Genomic DNA, 21,550 nt, shown 5'->3' with positions numbered 1-21,550 from the left:
TGAACTTGCTTCATGGCTGGGGCACCCCTAGATTTTTGCAGATGCTGTAAATTAATACTGCAAATTGTCTGAAAATAATTTATGCCTAGCCCAAAAAAGAACAAGATCCACTAATCTGCACAGACATCGCTCCTTAGCTAGATACACTCAGATGTCATCATATGGCATCACCCTCCCTCCCACCCTAAGCAGGGAGCAGCAACAGCTTCCTTTCATTAGTTAGACTCCATCTGGTAAGACATAAGCAGTACAGCAAGGAGACAGCTACTAAAGAGACAGTCTAAAATGAGGAGGATACCAAATAAACTGCTGGTCATACAGTAGGCAATGAAAGTAATAGGCAAAGTTGCTCTACATCCTAAGATCTGCTGATTTGTGAAAAAATATATGTTTCTGACCATAGTGCACAGCTATCTAGGGCAGTCTCATAGATAGTAAAATAGAAGATACCAAAACACTGAACTTGTCCAATGCTTTCTAATGCTTCTGTAGTATTGAATGGTGTGGTTGGACAAATGTTAAGCCTCCCAATTCAGGACAACACTAGCATTTACTCTTGTAAACATGTGCAATTATACCAATAAAAATTCTATTTATTATATTTTCCGTTCTATTTGTGTTACCCCAGTTACCTTCTTCGAGGAAGTAATACCCCATGATACCCCAGATACAGATCTCAGCAGACCCTGTCATCTATTGGTCAGTTACAATACAATACATACAGAATACAATATATAATTACTCTAATTAATCATAATGGAAAATAGATAGATCCATGATCCCAGTTCTTTTTACTATGTACAAGCATCAACCAACAAATATTCATACACACAAGTAAGAATCACCTCAATTGCTCTACTATACCAGTGTTACAGGAACAGGCACTCTTCTGCATGAACATGTTTTCTGCCATACGTAATTACTGAAGCCTTTTTTCAGCTTAGGTGTGGCTCATAAAAGGTATAAAAACACAAATCTTCACATAATACCATTACATTTGTCCAGCAGACACCTAAGGCAGAACAGAGACTTACTCTGATAGGTATGTTTAGTTAATAAATGTTTTATAGATTAGATTGATATTATACAGCTATATACACTTTAAATTTATATGCAATGATTTGTTTCAAAAACTGTGGGTTTGGTGTTTATCAGTCTATTAACAATGGATTTGAACACTATAAAACATTTTTATAGAAGTTAAATTTTTGTGTAAAACCCAAGCAGGAGATAACCTGTGTTTTCTTTTCATGTTAGATAAAAGATGACAACCGTTTTTTTTTAAATACAAATATGTTTTTATACTTTTTGTGAATTCCACAGGGTAAGAAGGTTTGGGATTTCTGGGATTAGGGTTCCTTTTCTATAATTTCTATATACAGGCAGTCCCTGGGTTACATACAAGATAGGTTCAGTAGATTTGTTCTTAAGTTGAATTTGTATGTAAGTCCAAACTGTAAATTTTATAATGGTAGATCCAGACAAAAATGTTTTGCCCCAGTGGCAATTGGAGTTTCAAAATTTTTTGCTGTAATTGGACTATCAATAAAGCTTCATTACAGATAGGACACCTTATATGACATTACAGACACCTTAGGGGACCGCCTGTATAATAATAATTACCATATATACTCGAGTATAAACCTAGTTTTTCAGCACAAAAAATGTGCTGAAAACCCAAACTCGGCTTATACTCAAGTAAAAAAAAAAATCAAAACTCACCTTTCCAGCTTCCCGCGCTGCTTGCTATATACTGGGAGCAGGGGGCTGGCTATATACTGGGGGCAGGGGGCTGGCTATATACTGGGGGATATGGGCTGGCAGGCTATATACTACAGGGAACTGGCAGGCTATATACTCCAGGGGGCTGGCAGGCTATATAATGGGGAGGCTGTGACCAATGCATTTTCCACCCTCGGCTTATACTCAAGTCAATAGGTTTTCCCAGGTTTTGTGGTAAAATTAGGGTCCTCGGCTTATACTTGGGTCGGCTTATACTCGAGTATGTACAGTATATTATTTGTAGGTGCTATTTCATACTTTAAGTATAATAGAGCAAATGCCTTTTTTTTTTTAGAGAGAATAGGTTTAGAAGAATATTTTCTATATCAGACGAGATTAGACCTTTAGGGTGTCAGTAAAAACTGCTGAAGACGCCTTGGCAATCTAATTAAGGGTTGATATGTCTTGTTTTCAGTAATTAAACAAAGCACTTTAAATTTTCATTTCATTTGACTTTTTGTCAATCCTGTGATTTTGCTGTAAAACACTTAAATTTGGTTCAAATGGCACTTTTGCACCATGTGCATTTTAGTGATTGGTTTTTCATATCAGATGCTATTAGAATTTAGAACATGAGACATTCTGGAAGAACTTAATTTTCCTTTACATTTTTTCATATTTGCTATTAATTCATGCTGTTCATGGACGCATTGGTTTTTTTTATACCTCATCTTCTTATTTGAAAGTTTGGTAGACGTGGTGCAGGTGTAAATGTACTTATAGGCCAAGGACACCCTCTGCCTCCATGCAGATTTTAATTTGGTACATTGCACTAGAAGTTTACCTGCTATAGATCAGCTCGACTCTGATCCACTAAGCTGCATCTGTAGATCGCAGCAGGTTAGTCACTGGTACTTATGTGGCAGCTAACTCACTTTCCCTATGTTTCTTTGAACCTGGACCTATTCACCTGTAAGTGTTAGGCCTAATGCACATGACCATATGTTTTTTCGTGCTCTATATATATAGCAGCATTTTGGGAGTAAGTACTGCATGTTTTTCATCCGTATGACACTGTATCCGTACCGTATTTGTATAAAATACAGTGGGCTAACAAATGATTGATGAATGACTATTGGCTGGATGACAAAGTGCACCTCCCAATGGTTCTGATCGCCGTGGATACTGTACATATATACGGAAGTATATGGCAGTATACAGTGCACAACAGTATGCTGCACATATGCAATCCTTTTTTTTAAATATTTCCTTAGACTTCTATGGGGCATATGGAGCGGAAATACATGAGAAAATAGTACAACAATACATCCATTTTTTTACAACTCGGTCATGGTACGTTTCAGTACATTGCACAATACTGCCATTAAAATGGATTGTCGTATTGCCCATTGTAATGAATGGGGCTGTATACTACACATAAATACGGCCATTTTTATACGTTCATGTGCATGAGGACTTAGTTATGGGCTTATAAAGCCTCATCTATTCCTATAGCAGTAATCACTGTGCTTCTTAAGTTTATGGTTCTATGTACATGCTCTTTCCAATTCTGACTTGTTGTACTTCTCTACCATGAATCCCAGGATCTCTGGTGCTGCTCATAGAGACAGCAGCACAGTAGTACCCTCTAGATCAATAGCAAATGGCCAAAAAAGAAGTGTATCAACGCTGCTTGCTCCCCCCTGTATACACATTTGAATAAATTAGGTTCTTTGTAATGTGTCCCCAGATTAGGCTGACTATGTTTATTGCTATTTTAGAAAAATGGAGGAACAGCAGTGTTCTGTAGTCCAACAAATGCTACAAGCAGCTCAGCAGACCACAAAGGAAAGCTGTACTGTAAGTATAACATACTGCCAAGGTTTACTATTTGCCAGGCTTTACTTGTTATCTGCACAAAAGTCAGAATGACAATTAGTGATCATTTACATGCATTTATCTCCACAAGGATGCATCATGTACTAATAATGTATTAAAGTGTATCTACTATGTTGTCTTCTTGACCAGCCTGAGCGGTCAGTTCATACCTCATCTCACCTCAGGTAATTTCTCATCTCCTAGAAACTAAGAATAGTAGGTGTTCTCCTTAAGGAGACATTGCCAATTAGGGCCACCTTAAAGGCGTGTGGAGACTTAAAGCCATAGATGCTCCACTAGGGAATTCTGGGAAGAATGCAAATAAGTTTTCCAAGGTGTTAAAGGAAACCTACCATTTAGAATGGCAGGGGTAAGCTGTAAATACCGAGCACCAGCTCAGGGTGAGCTGGTGCCGGTACTTACTTTCGTTAGTGTTATAAACCGCGGTATCGCGGTTTTAACACTTTTTAAACTTTAGAGCAGAAGGGGCTTCGGCGCTGTGCGCGACCGTGCGCGCGCAACATCTCCACTATTTCCTATGTAGGCGCGCGCACGATCCGAAGCCGAAGCCTCTGCTGCTCTAAAGTTTAAAAAGTGTTAATACCGCGGTTTATAACACTAACGAAAGTAAGTACCAGCACCAGCTCACCCTGAGCTGGTGCTCGGTACTTACAGCCTACCCCTACCATTCTAAATGGTAGGTTTCCTTTAAATGGAAAACAATACCTCCTTTTGCTACCTTGAAAGGCAGCCCCCTTAACATTAAGTATGACCTACAAGAAGTCTAAAAACATGATGTGGAATTAAGCCAAACCAGTATATCTATTCCATAAGGAACAGACTCCCAACTGTAGACAGCACGGTTTCGACCTGATTGGGTCTCCTCAGTACAGCATTGGGAACTGATTTGGCTATGTGAGAGGCTATTGACTAGGGTCAGACAGTAGGTGTTCTCCTTAAGGAGACATTGCCAATTAAGGCCACCTTAAAGGCATATGGAGACTTAAAGCCACAGATGCTCCACTAGGGAATTCTGGGAAAAATGCAAATACGTTTTCCAAGGTGTTAAATGTAGCAAAAGGAGTTTTCCTACTTCTTGTAGGTCATACTTGATGTTAAGGGGGCTGCCTTTCAAGGTAGCAAAAGGAGGTATTTTTTTCCATTTAACACCTTGGAAAACTTATTTGCATTCTTCCCAGAAACTAAGAATGGCAGGTAAATACAAAGTCTTGACTTTACTCTTGAGTTTCCCATTGAGAGAATACAAGTGAGATAAAGCTTAAAACTTAACCTTAAATAAAATGAGAGATAAAATAAATAAGAGAAGGGGTTTCCCTTTTCAACAACTTAAAAGGATTTTTTTTTCTTGCTTATATACACTGTCATTCACTTCTTGACTGGATAGCACTGGTATCCTTGAAGAAGACCTACATTGGAAGGTATGATTGCATCCATAGATATAATTACTGAGCTAATTCTATCTGTGGGCATAGTAGTCTATCTTACAGTTTAATGTCAGTAAATTTTTTTCACCGGTAGTTATTTAAAAGGGTAACCCCCTTCTCTTATTTATTTTATATCTTATTATATTAAATGTTAAGTTTTAAGCTTTATCTTCACACTTGTATTCTCTCTCTTGACCCCTTAGTGGAGTAATCAGGGACTTACACACCTGATTTTCTTTTGTATTGAGTTCCCCTTTAAGTAATTAACTTTTGTTTCAATTCCATTATAAAAGCGCAAAAAAGACTGCTGAGCTATTAATTCCACTGTTTCATAACGGAAGGGTGAACGCAACCTCCCAAAAGCGTGTGAACTGAGTCTAACAGATGTTTTTGCTGAAAGTGGAGGATTTCCCCTCACTCCTCATTTATCGTTACTCTTCTGACTATATTTGACTACATTTACTCTATATTTTAATTATTTACTAAAATACATATATCCATAGGAAGCCACAGGAGTGCACGGTGGATCGGATTTAAAACCTCGTCCAAGGTTTAATCCTGCAGAAGATGTACATGCTTTGGAAAAGGCTATCAGTGGAAAGGGTAAACATGTTCATTCTATTGGAACTTTTGACTGATTGCAGTCTGACCGCGGGTGTTACAATGGGGTGTCGGCTAGTTGTTATAGCCGGCACCCTGTGTGTCCCGATGCCGGTATATCAGACGCTGAGCGCCAAGAGGTTAATATTATTACAAAATTCTTGCCTCTATATGATATAGTATATGTATCTACAATAAGATACAGATATTACAGGTATCATCACACCCTGGCACTTGTGATGTGCAATGATCCTTACACCAGTCGGCCCTTACTGGTGTGTTGCTGAAAATTCCTCCTTCCTGCAAAAAAAGACTAGATAATGTAGATCACAAAAGTATGTAAAGATATAGTCACTCCAGGGCTGGCTAAGTAAATGAAGATGGTGCTTGCAAGACTAAAGATAAAAGCCTGATAAATGGAGTGTGTGTCTGTACTCGGGTCATTACAATGGCTAACACAAATAGATGTTATTTACCGTATTGCCTTCCAACTTCCTTCACGGCTCACATACAACTCTGGCTGAAGCTGAGAGTCTGCTGGATGTAGTGGGTTACCATCTTATTTGCTGCTGGGTGTTGAGAGCTCAAAAAATATCCACTTTGCTGTAAGTGTAGGTGAGCCTAGTAACATGAAGTTACTGACATTTACAGTATATATATTGGTTGTAATCAGTGCTATAGCTCTTATATCATAAGTAATTATAAGCAGTTAGCAGAGATCTGTATTATATACCGTATTTTCCGGGCCATTAGGCGCACCGGAATATAAGGCACAACAGTCCGATGCGCCTTATATATGTAATAATTCCATATATAAGGCGCATCGGACTATATAAGGCGCGTCGGGTCTGGGGGCGTGGCGGAGGTCCGGGGGCGGAGCGGATACCCGACGAGAAGAGACGCGACGCGACCCGGAGACGAGACCCGACGAGACGCGGCGACGCGGAGAGGTGAGCGGGGAAGGTGAGCGGGGAAGGTGAGGGGGAGGTGGAGGATGGCAGCGGACCATACTTACATAGGTCCCCGCTAACGGAGACAGCAGATCTCCAGCGGGAACTGCAGACCACGCGGCAGAAGTTGTTCGTGCCGCGTGGTCTGCAGTTCCCGCTGGAGATCTGCTGTCTCCGGTAGCGGGGACCTATGTAAGTAGGGTCCGCTGCCCTCATATAGGGCGCACCGGACTATAAGGCGCACTTTGGATTTCCAAGGAAATCCAAGGCTTTTAAGTGCGCCTTATAGTCCGGAAAATACGGTAGGTATTAATGAAACAGATAAACTATATACTGTACAAATCAACACTGTAAAAAGGCTCAAAATGCAAGAAAATCATAGCATTATAGAATTATTTACAGCACTGTATATGTTATATTACTTCATTTGTCATGTTGTTTATTAGAAATTGATAATGGAACAATTATTGATATCTTGACCAAGAGGACAAATGACCAGCGCCAAGAGATTAAAGCTGCTTACAAAACACAAACAGGGAAGGTATGAAAATATTACAAGATAAATGATTATGTAGAAGTATGATATTTTATTATAAAAAAAGAATGACAAAAAGAATAAAATGTATTCAGAGATAAAGTGTAACTAAACATTTGAAGCTTTTTAAATTCAGAATTGAATAGTGCAGTTGATAATAGTAAACTTTCTACTACATCTATATAAGGGAAATTCTGCTAGTTTCTCAAGCCTTCTAAAGTCTCTTTCTATACCTAGAGAATATTTCACTTGATTCAACTCAGTAAGGAGATGAGTTAAGTGACTTAATAAATTAAGTCAATAGGAGCAATAGGCGAACGAGCGTCAGCGTATGATAGGCCCGCCGCTGCATTTTTGCAGTGTGATACATCAAGAGGCTGTCATGGGTGTCAGACCATCCTGCTTTGCGGCGAGCTCTGGTGAAGACCGAGTGCCACTTAGATTATGATCGTATGTGGTGGTCCAGGGGGTTCACTGACCCCAGGCCCTGAGAGAGGCTTCCACCTGCTGCATAGAGTTTATTCTACGCTAGGCAGGGCCTGGTGTAGAATTAAGGGCAGCAGACCCAGTACGCCAGCATGGGGACAGTAACTCACTGGCCCACTCCCGGCTGGCCGCGCCCTCTACATGGCCGGTAGCAAAGGCTTACTGGTTACACACGCCGCAGCTTTGCCGGCGGCTTCAAAAAATGGTGGCGCATGGGCGAGGTTCTGGCATCTTGCCGAGGTTTGTCACTCCCCGTGACTTCATCAGGGAGTGGCGATCCTTCGCCGTGACAGCCTCTGGTCTTCCGAAGATCTTCTTGCTTCATTTTAACTCTTTCATTACAATGTGCCATCAGCACATTGTAATGGATGAGGAGGAAAATCGCCATATACTGCCATACCATAGTAATGGAAAATAGCGCCCAAATTCGAAAATGGCACTTTTTTGCCATTTTAAAAAATAGCAAAAATTCTATCAAAAGTGATCCGAAGGTCATACAGTCCTAAAAATGATATCCATATAAACGTAATCAAAAGTCGCAAAAAATGACCCACAGGAGTTTTTGTACAGGAGTTTTTAATTTTTGTAAATGTATGAAAACCTATACAAATTTGGTATCCCCATTATCGTACCGAACCAACGGATAAAGTAGACATGTAATTTGGGATGTAGACTAAAATCTGTAAAATCCAAGCGAACAAGAAAACTGCGCAATTGCGTTTTTTCACCAATTTCACTGCATTTGGAATTTTTTTCCCACTTCCCAGTACACAGTATGGAATATTACATACCACCATTTTGAAGTGCAATTCGTTACGCAGAAAACAAGCCATTACACAGCTCTGTACATGGAAAAAAAAAAAAAAAAAAGATTTTTGAAGGTGGGGAGTAAAAAATGAAAACGCAAAAACGACATACTAAGACAATCATGATAATCATGATGCATATAAATAAATTTAAATAAATCCCCCAAAATAACAAATACATTTTCTAAAATATAAAAGGCACTGAAAAATGCACTCCCTAAAATTGTGTGACACAATCTGAACTTTTTTGCATTATCTAGACATTGGAAGAAGCCTTTAAGAAAGCTCTCAGTGGCAAACTTGAAGAAATAGTTTTGGAATTATTGAAAACTCCAGCTCAGTTTGATGCAGATGTACTAAAGGGTGCAATAAAGGTATTGTATTTTTATGTAGCGTTGTATGTGAGTTGAAAATGATTGAAATTCTTTATTTGGAGATACTCAAGCTTGTGTGTGCTATCCTAGTACTTTGTTCGAGGATTGACTGAATGTCAAGCTCTGTTAATACCACAGCAATATTTTTTGTTACAAGGATGTTATATATTAGAATTAAAGATATGGAAAGACATCTTCCACTATACCCTTGAAAGTGACAGTAGTTGTAATACAGTGCGCCCACTTTGGTCTGGTATCATGGTACACCACAGTGAAATAATATTGTAAGTCACTAAAAAGACTTTAGAGAAAATTAAAATTTTAAACATATTTTTTATTTTTAAAAGATTGTTGATTACTTAAACTCTTGCGTAATAGTATGTTGGCTTACGACAAAGGGTGTATGGAGAGGGCTCACGGACTGAGCCCTCTTTATGCAGCCCAGGTATTTGCTGAAAATGGAAGCACACAACCAACATTACTGTATATACTCGTGTATAAGCTGAGTTTTTCAGCACAAAAAATGTGCTGAAAAACGTTGCCTTGGCTTATACACGAGTCTATTACGAGCACTTAAAAAAAATAAACTTATATACTCACCCTCCGGCGGCCCGATGCTCCACGCGGCTCCCCGATGTCACCGTATCACGTCTTCATTCTTCCCCGCGGCTCTTCTTCTTTCTTCTGTCTTCTTTCTTCTGTCTACTGTCATGGACGCGGCCATGTTATCTTCCAGCAGGCGCATACTATGACGTCAGCAGCGGCCGTGTCATAGTATGCGCTTGCTAGAAGAAAACATGGCCGTGTCCATGAAAGAAGAAAGAAGAAGAGCCATGGGGAAGAAAGAAGACGGGACGCTCCGGCATCGGGGACATCAGGAAACCGCGCCGACATTGGGAAGCCGCGCCAACATCGGGGAGCCGTGCCGACATTGGAGGGTGAGTGTATAACTTTATTTTTTTAAGCCCTGGGGGGGGGGGGGTTAGGATGTATACTACTAGGGGCAGGCTGTATACTGCTGGGGGCTGGCAGGCTGTATACTACTGAGGGCTGGCAGGCTGTATACTGCTGGTGGCTGGCAGGCTTTAATCTACTGGGGGCTGGCAGGCTGTATACTACTGGGGGCTGGAATGCTGTATACCACTGGGGGCTGGCTGGCTGTATACTACATGGGGGCAGGCTGGCTGTATACTACATGGGGGCAAGCTGGCTGTATACTACTGGGGGCAAGCTGGTTGTATACTACTGGGGGCTGGCTGGCAATATACTACTGGGGGCAGACAGGCTGTATACTACTAAGGCTGGCTGGCTGTATGCTATTGGGGGCAGGCTGGCTGTATACTACTAGGGGCTGGCTGTATGCTACTAGGGGCTGGCTGGTTGTATACTAGGAGACATAGTATGCGCTTGCTAGAAGAAAACATGGCCGTGTCCATGAAAGAAGAAAGAAGAAGAGCCGTGGGGAAGAAAGAAGACGGGACGCTCCGACATGGGGGACATCAGGAAACCGCGCTGACATTGGGAAGCTGCGCCGACATTGGGGAGCCGCGCCGTCATTGGAGGGTGAGTGTATAAGTTTATTTTTTTAAGCCCTGGGGGGGCAGGATGTATACTACTAGGGGCTGGTTGTATACTACTGGGGGCTGGCTGGCTGTATACTACTAGGCGCTGGCAGGCTGTATACTGCTGGGGGCTGGCAGGCTGTATACTACTGAGGGCTGGCAGGCTGTATACTGCTGGTGGCTGGCAGGCTGTATACTACTAGCGGCTAGCAGGCTGTATACTGCTGGGGGCTGGCAGGCTTTATTCTACTGGGTGCTGGCAGGCTGTATACTACTGGGGTCTGGAAAGCTGTATACCACTGGGGGCTGGCTGGCTGTATACTACATGGGGCAGGCTGGCTGTATACTACATGGGGGCAAGCTGGCTGTATACTACTGGGGGCAAGCTGGTTGTATACTACTGGGGGCAGGCAGGCTGTATACTACTAAGGCTGGCAGGCTGTATGCTACTGGGGGCAGCCTGCCTGTATACTACTAGGGGCTGGCTGGCTGTATGCTACTAGGGGCTGGCTGGTTGTATACTACAGGGGGCTGGCAGGCTGTATACTAGTAGGGGCTGGCTCGCTGTATACTGCTGGGGGCTGGCAGGCTGTATACTGCTGGGGGCTGGCAGGCTGTATACTACTAGGGGCTGGCAGGCTGTATACTACTAGGGGCTGGCAGGCTGTACATTGCTGGGGGCTGGCAGGCTGTATACTACTGGGCGCTGGCTGGCTGTATACTACTGGGGGCTGGCTGGCTGTATACTACTTGGGTGCAGGCTGGCTGTATACTATTAGGAGCTGGCAGGCTGTATACTGCTGGGGGCTGGCAGGCTGTATACTACTTGGGGCTGGCAGGCTGTATACTACTGGGTGCTGGCAGGCTGTATACTACTGGGGGCTGGCTGGCTGTATACTACATGTGGGCTGGCTGGCTGTATACTACATGGGGGCAGGCTGGCTGTATACTACATGTGGGCAGGCTGGCTGTATACTACTGGGGGCAAGCTGGTTGTATACTACTGGGGGCTGGCTGGCTGTATACTATTGGGGGCGGGTGGCTGTATACTACTAGGGGCTGGCTGGCTGTATGCTACTAGGGGTTGGCTGTATGCTACTAGGGGCTGGCTGTATACTACTTGGGGCTGGCTGGCTGTATGCTACTAAGGGCTGGCTGTATGCTACATCGGGCTGGCTGGCTGTATACTACTAGGGGGTGGCTGTATACTACATGGGGCTTGCTGGCAGTATACTACATGGGGCTGGCTGGCTGTATACTACATGGGACTGGCAGGCTGTATACTACAGGGGCAGGCTGTATACTACTGGGAGCTGGCTGACTATATACTACTGGGGGCTTGCTGGCTATATACTGGGGGGGCTGTGACCAATGCATTTCCCACTGTCAGCTTATACTCGAGTCAATAGTTTTTCCCAGTTTTTGTGGTAAAATTAGGAGTCTCGGCTTATATTCGGGTTGGCTTATACTCGAGTATATACGGTACCACCTGCAATCATTGGTGGCACCAGTGCAGCCAGTAAATTTTTTGTCAGCATGTTACAGCTGGCAGCACTATGGCACCACCATAATGGCTTTATAAGTACCAAGGACTTGTCATTTCTGTCAATGTCTCATTGTAACAGATTATGTGCAAGAACACCATACACTGCTTTACTATAAAATTGCAGTTTATTGTCAATAAGACCACCTAGAGTTAAAGTACACTAAGGGACTTAAACATTGTACAGAAAATTTTTCAAAAGTTTGAAAAAAAGCCTAAAATTTCAAAGTGACCAAAAGGCCATACTGTTTTACAAATGTTTCCAATGTAAACTTCCTTACATTCTGTAAAAAATAACACCTTACACAGCTCCATAACTTACAATACCTATTTTTGGAGCGCACAGTGAAATCAGTAAAAAGAAGAAAATCACGCAAAAGCATTTTTAAAATCAAAGTTGCTGCTTTTGGATTTTTTTTCCTGCTTTCCAGTACACGGCATGGAAAATCAAAAAGCGCCAAGAGGAAGAATAAAAAAAGTTATGGATTTTTAAATAAAGGGAGCAAAAATGGCAACTGAAAAACTAAGAAAGGGTGAGAAATTGGTTAATATGCTGTTAATAATTCTGTTGTGGCCTACCTGAAGCCATTATATGGTCCCACAGCCAAAAAGGAACTAGTAAACTATTAAATAAATGCACACACAACAAAACCAAAAAAAAGTTTTAAAACTCACCAACATCAAAGAAGACAGTTTTAATACAATTTGTCTTTTGTAATATTTCATTTTAAAGGGTCTTGGGACTGATGAAGATGCGATAATTGAAATTTTGGTGACAAGATCCAATAAACAAATCAAGCTGATAAAGGAAGCCTACAAAGCAGGTATTTAGTCAGTAGAGCAAGCTGCAACTAAATGAATCAACCTGACTAGTTCTTAAATCCTTACCAAATCCTATGTGGTTGACACAGTGCAATGTGTTCCTAACAATCTAGTATCCTTTATGATGTATAAAATATCAAATATTTTGCACATAAAAATGAAGATATTTTGATGTCTTTTGTAAGCATTTCACTTCTTTTAGCTAAAACTAGAAAAAGGTCATAAAAGAGGAAACTTAAAAGGGCAGTATCAGTGTCCATAAAAGTAAACAAGATGAAAATATAAAAAAATGTAATAAAGATGGAAATAATCCTAGGGTACTCAGTCCAGCAACTTTTACTGTATATGGCAGTGGTGGCTAACCTATGGCACTGGTGCCAGAGGTGGCACTCGGAGCCCTTTCTGTGGGCACTCAGGCCATCACCAGAGATGACTCCAGGCATCTTCCTGCAGTTCCAGACAGCCCAGGACTTGCTGCGCACAGAACTATTTTAAAGTGTCATATCTACCTGGGACTACTGGAGGGATTGGAAATGTGTGGATGGATCTGGATTATCATTGTAGCTCCTGCTCCGGCCCTGTCAATTCTTCCTGTTTATGGGACCCTGGAGGGAAGCTACAATGATCATCCAAATTTCTTCTATTTTCTGCTTTATTGGTGTCTTAAGGGGGCTGATATGAATGAAAGATGTGACAGAGCACAGAATATAAGTCACTAATTACATTTCTGTGTTGGCACTTTGCGATAAATTAGTGGGTCTTGGTTGTGGTTTGGGCACTTAGTCTCTAAAAGGTTCGCCATCACTGGTATATGGCCTCACAGCTGAATGGGCCCAACTTAAGAATTAAGTTTCACACTATCATTGTTAGTCCATGAATCACAGGCCGTGCAGAGTCCCGTGACAAGGACTGAAAACACTGCAGTGATATACTGTTTAATGCAAGGAGTTCCTGCTTCTACACTAAACAGCAACAATGACACTGTCAACATGATAAGTGTTGGTATTGCTGTTTAGTGGGGAAACCGAATCTCTTTGCAACATATATTACTATGATGTAACACAGAGCTGTGCATGAGCCATGATACAAGGACTGACAATGGCAGTATGGAAATGCCCTAAATTGAGTACAAGTGGAACAAGATGAATGGCAGGTAGCGAAATTACATAATGTTCATATTGCTGCAAAATATTCTGGAATAATTGTGGCTACGAGTTTTGCTAGAATCTTAAATGACATCTACCAGCAGGATTGTAAACCGAGCACACTTACATGTTGGTCTGTGCCAACTCTGTGAGGATCCACTCTTCTTTCGCCTTCTTATCCCCTTGTTTTTATCAAAAAAAGGCTTCAAAAATCAAGCAAATGAGCCTGCGGGGCACTGCGCTCCATAGATGTTTAAGGAGCCTGGAGCCCCTAAGGATCAATTGCATAATTTTGAAAGCATTTTTTTTCTTAAAAATCAAAGGCACAAGAAGCTAAAAGAAGAGCAGATCCTGATAGAGGGGGCACAGACCAAGATGCAAGTGTGCTTGGTTTACAATCCATGATCCTGATGGTAGACATTACTCACCTGTTAAATTGCCTCTTGCCCAAATATGAACCCCTTTCTTAGATGGAATTCTAGAGGTTTGTACACCAGTCAGGGTTCTGGACACCAAAAATCTGGCATCTACCTATGAAAGAGCCTCCAACTAAGACTGTTGAGAATTTACTTGAGATTTATTTGTAATTCCTTGGCAGCCTTCGGCAAGCTAATAATACATTTTTTTATTCATTAATTTTATTTCATCGTTTTTTAACAAAATGAATAAATATTTTTGCCTCCTAGAGTTTAAAGTTGAACTTGAAAAGGATATTATTGGTGATACATCTGGAGACTTTCAGAAGGCTTTGCTGGCCCTCTTGAAGGTACAAGCTATGTTGTTGGGTAAAATCCTCAGAGTAGTGCAGAGCTTGATTTATTTACTAATCTTATCTTAGAAGGGATTGGAAAAGGACTGATCTAGCATTTTTAGCCTTAATCATACTCAATATTAGGACACGTGATAAAACTATTAAATGCTGCAGAGTGAGGGGGCAGAATTAGAAGGAAAGCACCTTGTATGCACTAACTGTCTCTATGCAGTAATATTCAATAATGGAATAAAAGGAAAGAAGTGCATGAAACAGAATTTTTTTTTCTCAGAATAAGGTCCTTTGTCTTACCCTGGCATCTTTTAAGTGGGTTAGATAGTTTTTTAACATAGAATATTAAAGTTTATCCATGTGTTAAGAGAAAAAACATAGCAGCTAGTCTCCCCTGACTGGCTTATGGATAAACAGGAGTAGTTCTTGCAGAGGGAGCTACTGCTAAATATGAAGAGTACAAGTCACTGAATAGACAGACATACACATTGTAGTATTATTTATGCGATGTACACACAGTATTGTAAAAATGATCTACAAAAGTTGAGGTAATGTACTAAAAGTATTACTGCTTAACTGTAGGGAGAGCGCAATGAAGAGTGTTACGTGAATGAAGACCTAGCTGGTAAAGATGCCAAGGTACATCATCATTTATTTTAATATAGTATTTAGATTACTATTATAATAACAACCCTACTATGCATCAATATTTTTGGTTTTATTATACTAGGCACTGTATGATGCCGGGGAAAACGCCAAAAAGCCTGATATGTCTGTGTTCATAAATATTTTGTCGTCGAGAAGCTTTACAAATTTAAGGAAGGGTAAATATGTAATTACAACTATTATTGCTAATACAGGTGGTCCCCTAATTAAGGACACCCAACTTACAGACAACCCATAGTTACAGACAGACCCCTCTGACCTCTGGTGAAGCTTTCTGAATGCATTACTATAGTCCCAGATTGCAATGATCAGCTGTAAGGTGTCTGCAATGAAGCTTTATTGATAATCCTTGGTCCCATTACAGCAAAAAATGTTTAAACTCCAATTGTCACTTGGGCCAAAATTTTTTTTGTCTGGATCTACAATTATAAAATATACAGTTTCGACTTACATACAAATTCAACTTAAGAACAAACCTCCGGACCCTATCTTGTACGTAACCCGGGGACTGCCTGTACTGCTAACAGTGAATATATAAAGAGTGCACAACCAGTATAACAGTAGTTTGTTGATCCTTATTTGCTTTATAGGAGAGTGCTAGTTGCATGGCTTCATTTCTATTGCAGATAAAGTGTTCAAATAATAGAGCTATATAGAAGTATAGCCACATCTCAATTGTAGTTTTTAGGCGGATATGCCATAAATATGCAGCTATCACAAAATGTATTGTGATGCTGAAATCTTTATTTTTTTTGTAGTATTTCAATACTATGCAAAGCTCAGCAAACATGATCTGAACAAGGCAATGGATTTGAAGCTGAAGGGAGATATTGAGAGCACTTTAGTGGCTATAGGTATGTACTGCTACACTTATTTTATTTTTTCTCCTATAGTTAGTGTGTTACAGTGTCTTAGGCTAAAAACATACCTTGTGGATTCAGCCTTGGCCAGTATCACCTCCTCTCCTATGTTATACTGGCCAAGTGCAGTACAGACACTTCTATAAGCTCTGCTCCCCAGGATTCCAGAAAATGGTGAGCACAAGTACTGCTGCTGTCCCATTCTGTCCACTGCCAGGGCTAGGAATAGTTCTGTGGCAGAACTCACAATATATACTGATATGTGCTGTGCTATAGGCTTCTTCTCACTACACAAGCAGCAGCAGACCGAGGGGGAGACCACATCCATTAGCTCCTAGGACACGCTCCATCTCCAGACACCGCCTTTAAGAATATGCCCACTTTCCAGACTTCACTCACTAGCAATAGCAGGCGCTGAATAAAATAAAACAATAAAGAAAGTGTATTGTACCCTGTAATAAAACATAAAGAAGGTGATATTTGTGAGAAGAGTAAATTTCAAAAGTTATTATCCAGCCACATGCTCCAAAAAATGTAAAGTTAATCCATCATTTAGTTACTCCTTAAGAGCTCATGAACACAAGTGTATTAGAAATCTGTACAACTTTCAGAACTTAGTATCGATGGCATATATGCACCCATTAGCTGTTTGGAACTGAGAACTCTCTACAGTTAAGCAGTAACATTTTTATTACATTACGTCAACTTTTGCAAATTATAGCATTACTTCAGCACTATGCAGTTAGAATAGACCGCTTCTATCTTCTCCCTAGGGTTTTCAACTGTCTCTGACAGTTTTCTGGAAGTGGGTTTCTCCTGCTCCTGCACTGATTACAGGAGCAAAAGAAAACTACAGCGATGCCAAAATAAATTGCCGCAGACTTGGGAATCAGTTGGCATCAAATTAAAAGTATTAGTTATTTTAGCCTGAATTCACTCCAACTTTTTCATCTAGTTTATTGCTTAAAAATGATGTGAGTTTTTCTTTTATAGTCAAAGTTGCTGTTAACAAACCAGCGTACTTTGGCGAAAAGTTGAAAAATGCAATGAAAGTAAGTAGATTTTTTTAAACTTTTGTATTTTAAAAAACAATAACATTAAAAACTGCATGCATATCTCATGAAATACAATGGGGAAGATGCATCAATTTGTCTTCGCCAGAAAAATTTAATAATTAGCACTTGAAATTATGTGTGCCACATTTATTGAAGGTTTTAGACTATTTTTAGGAAATTTTCTAACTTGTTCGAAAAAAGGGGGTGTGACTGGACAGAAAATAACCCGTGTAAAATAACATGTCTGTCAGACTTTGCATGTTAAATCTGGCGCTTGGTCCGAATGAGCACCGGAATACCCCCTCATTTCTGTGCCACAAAAGGGTAATTGGTTGTGCAGCCAGAGCCCAGTTGATCTCTGGTGACACCACTGGAGCACTTGCAGCTCATCAGCATATTTTCATAACATCTTTTTTTAGGAAAAGATATAAAGGAGACCATAAAAAAGTATTACAAAGCCATGTCATACCTGTTTTATAATGTATGAATCAAACGGTAGATGTCCTTTAAAATCTCTCAATGTAACCACTGACTTCAAGATTCACTTTCTTCAGAAGACATAGACAGCAAAATTGTTCATATAAATGCATCTTTGGACCCGTGTCAAAGCAATGCTTTTGTGGATTAGGTCCTTTTAGCGCAAGGTTTAAAGAAACATACCCTAGGACCGAAATATACCTTCCTCTCATCATCTCAGCAGTGCACCAAAACTTCACTGCAGGCAACCATGCAGAGACTCAGGCAACATCTAGAAATGAAAATAGATGGGGAGATAAAAGAAAGAGAAAGTGCTCCTATGGTGTAATACCCTTGGTGGAAATATTAATTTTTGTTGGTGTAATGTTACACTCACCTGGTGCATAACTCCCCGTAGAACTTTTCTGAAGACTCGGTGCCATTGCTGCGTTCCACTGGTATCCCCTTCTTGATGGAGAAGCAGTTATCCAATTTTGTGTTATTTTGCATATGATAAATGGGTGCGTTTTTTCTCCCCCAATTCATGACGCTAAAAAATGGCATCCTCGTGTTGGCGTGATAAAAAAATTTTTTTATTTTTCCATAAAACAATTGTGTTCCAATCTTGTGCCAAGTGCTTCATCAAACAAACCATTGTAAAATACAATACAATAACATATGAAAGCAAAGGTAACTGAGAAATCTACCTTTTTATAATATGGTTTGCCCAATGATAGGCTGTATACAAATGATAGTATATAATAAAACTTAATACAATGTAACATCAAGCGTCACACAGTGAGCATTGTCATCAACTGACTGTCCAAATAGAAGTGTATAACTGTTTTTTTACACTCTTGACAACTGATGAAGCTATTGAACAGACAACATTTTCCAATGGCTCAGAATGCTCTAAGCTTCTATAAAAGTCTTAGGCCCCTTCCACACTTGCGTTGCATTTCACGTCAGAGTTTGATCAGGGTGCGATCAGGGTTTGGTCAGTGAAAAACGCACATTTTGCATCAGAGTGCAATCAGTTTTCAGTCAGAGTTTGTTCAGTGTCTCAGTTTTTCACGCGCGTTTTTGATGCAATTTCAATGCAACTTCAATGTGTTTTTCACGCTCAGAAAATGCGTGTGAAATGCACTCAGGAGTGAGCTCTATCTTTTCTATGGCAATTGATGCGTGAAAAACGCATTGCACTTGCATGTGTCTCATAGTGCGATGCGTTTTTGATGCATCTCCATAGACTTGTATGGTGCATTTTTCACGCGCGTGACTTGCAAAAGTAGAGCATGTCGAGATTTAAACGCTCGTTAAAAAAAATGCGCGTGTGTGCATGAAAAAAAATGCAAGTCTGAAAAGACCCATTGATTACAACGGGTCAGAGTGCAATGCAAGTTCTGTGCGTCAAAAGCATGCGCAGAAAACGTGCGTGAAAAAAAGTGTGAAAGGGGCTTTATATTGCATAATGTGTCACTTACGAATGGCAAAGGGTTATGTGAACTCTGACCTTGACTGTTTATATTAAAACTTAAAAGGGCTTTTCAGTAATGACTATTGACCATAGTGTTGTCATGGAGTAGGAAGCACTTGTTTCTAATTTCCCGTAGCAGCTGAGCGCCATTACTGTAGCATGGTTTCCAATAAAATTAAATGGGATCTGTGCATGAAGTTACAGTATCCAGTCACTACAGAGAGAAGGAACCAACTGCTTCCAGTTTTGTGCACTCTGTTTATGTGATACCAAAGAGCTGATGGGTGCAGATAGGTCATCAATAGTAATTCTTTGAAAGCCCATTCTAAGAGCACATATTTTTATGCTTTCTTATCTATCTGAATATATTTATCTCACAGGGTTTGGGGACTAAAGACAAAGTAATTACCAGGATAATGGTTTCACAGCATGAAGTTGACATGAAAGGCATTAAAGCTCAGTTCAAGAAGCAAGAGGGCAAATCCCTACGTGATGCTTTACTGGTATTTATTCTATATTGAAAATGTCTTTATTGAATGTAAGGTTGCCTGTAGGCTAGCTCAAAAAAATTACAAATTTGGGTAGGTGTTACAGTTTTACCATACCAGTTTGTTTTGAACTAGGCCACTGATTTAATACACTTAATTTTTGGTACATATTTTCAAAATTTCAGTTTTATTTCTCTCCCGTTTTGCCTGGAGATAAGTATTGAAATTATAGTAAAAATTTTTGTTAAGCTAAAATTGTAGCAAAGGAGCCAATTTTCAGTAGATTGCTATAATTGCTTTGTATTGTTTTGGTATGTATGATCTTTAGTAATGGAGCTCTTGCCTTTCATTTTAGGATAAAACAAAGGGGGACTATGAACATGTTCTGGCTGCTCTCGTCGGCTATGATGAGTAATCATGTGATTACAATGAAGAAGAAAGAAAAAGAAAATGATCTACATAAACATATGTTATAAATCTTAACATCCTCTCAGAATGTTTTATTAATCTTTATATGTCCATATGCTGAAAGGTAAACTCTTCCTTTTTGTTTTACTCATAATAAAGTTTATACTTCAGAAATAAATATGTTATTATATTTTCTGACTAGAGATGAGCAAGCACTAAAATGCTTAAGTGCACGTTACTCGAGTCGAACTTTTCCTGATGCTCGAGTGCTCGTATCGAATAACGAACCCCATTGAAGTTAATGGGAGACTCAAGCATTTTTCACTGAAAGAACACATTGAAAGAACACTGAAGCACATATTGCAGATGTTTGCAGATGTTTTCACAAAAAGAACACATTGAAAGAACACAGTGAAGAACACATTGCAGATGTTCCGTACATCTGCTAACTTATCAGAAGACACACGTGCCGAACGGTGTTCTTCACAATGTTTCCATACATCTGCAATGTGTTCTTCACACATATTGGGGCACATTTACTTACCCGGTCCAGTCGCGATCCAGCGGCGCGTTCTCTGCTCTGGATTCGGGTCCGGCCGGGATTTATGAATGTAGTTCTTCCGCCGTCCACCAGGTGGCGCTGCTGCGCTGAAAGTCATCTCATCGCGCCGGAATGCACCACCTCGGACCAGGTGAAGGTAAGCGCTCCCCAAGCGACACTTTTTCGGTTTTTAAATGCGGCGGTTTTTCCGAATACGTCGGGTTTTCGTTCGGCCACGCCCCCCGATTTCCGTCGCGCGCATGCCGGCGCCGATGCGCCACAATCTGATCGCGTGCGCCACAATCCCTGGGCAATTTAGGTACAATCGGTGCAAATCGGAAATATTCGGGTAACACGTCGGGAAAACGTGAATCGGGCCCTTAGTAAATGACCCCCATTGTTCTTCACATACTATTGTGAAGAACACCGTTCGTCACTAATGTCTTCGGATACGTTAGCAGATGTAGCCTCTACTTGCTGCAGAGCGCCGAGAGCAAGTAGAGGCTACAGAGCGACGAGAGCGAGCACAAGCTGCAGAAAGGCAACGGGAGCGTGAACACCAGCTGCAGATGCTCCAGCTACAACAGCCTGCTCCTGCTAGTCCAGTGTTGCCAGAGAGCCATGTCCCAAAGCTGCGGACTGATGACTTCCCCCTTTTGGATAAAGGTACTGACTTGGACACTTTTTTGCTGGCTTTTGAAAAAACTTGCCAACAATACCATGTGCCTGTGGACAAGTGGGTTCGGTACCTTACCCCTCGTCTCAGAGGGAAGGCCCTGGAGATATTTGGCTATTTGTCCAGTGAGACCACCCTGACCTATGAGGATATCAAGCAGGCTCTGGTCCGTCAGTACAACCTGACCCCTAAGACTTACCGGAAGAAGCTCCTGAGTTTGCAGCGGGGGTCTGCTGACAGCTGGACTGATCACATGAGGGCTCTTCTCCGAGCAGTGGACCAGTGGACCTCT

The 21,550-nt window shown here is 40.9% G+C and overlaps 1 protein-coding gene across 1 annotated transcript; it reads left to right on the top strand.

Annotated features, from left to right (window-relative positions):
- The first annotated feature begins 964 nt into the window (after positions 1-964).
- LOC140132063 (annexin A1-like) lies at positions 965-20,219 on the top strand. Its single transcript, XM_072150945.1, has 13 exons — positions 965-1,042; positions 3,504-3,582; positions 5,549-5,648; positions 7,042-7,136; positions 8,683-8,796; positions 12,635-12,725; positions 14,555-14,634; positions 15,214-15,270; positions 15,362-15,455; positions 16,056-16,151; positions 17,151-17,209; positions 19,526-19,648; positions 19,989-20,219. Exons 2-13 carry the CDS (start codon positions 3,508-3,510, stop codon positions 20,046-20,048), a joined length of 1,044 nt encoding a protein of 347 aa, XP_072007046.1. The 5' UTR covers positions 965-1,042; positions 3,504-3,507; the 3' UTR covers positions 20,049-20,219.
- Positions 20,220-21,550: the final 1,331 nt, after the last annotated feature.

The sequence above is a fragment of the Engystomops pustulosus genome, chromosome 1 (assembly GCF_040894005.1).
Source record: "Engystomops pustulosus chromosome 1, aEngPut4.maternal, whole genome shotgun sequence".
In the NCBI taxonomy this organism is placed as follows: domain Eukaryota; kingdom Metazoa; phylum Chordata; class Amphibia; order Anura; family Leptodactylidae; genus Engystomops; species Engystomops pustulosus.
The sequence above is the reverse complement of the archived record's forward strand: the minus strand, read 5'-3'. Positions and strand labels throughout refer to the sequence as shown.

Excerpts from the sequence above, each read along its gene's own strand:
- LOC140132063 (XM_072150945.1), top strand. The coding sequence starts at position 3,508 with ATGGAGGAACAGCAGTGTTCTGTAGTCCAACAAATGCTACAAGCAGCT. Across the intron at positions 15,456-16,055 it reads CTTTACAAATTTAAGGAAGG|TATTTCAATACTATGCAAAG; the intron begins GTAAATATGTAA and ends TTTTTTTTGTAG. Across the intron at positions 16,152-17,150 it reads GAGCACTTTAGTGGCTATAG|TCAAAGTTGCTGTTAACAAA; the intron begins GTATGTACTGCT and ends TTTCTTTTATAG.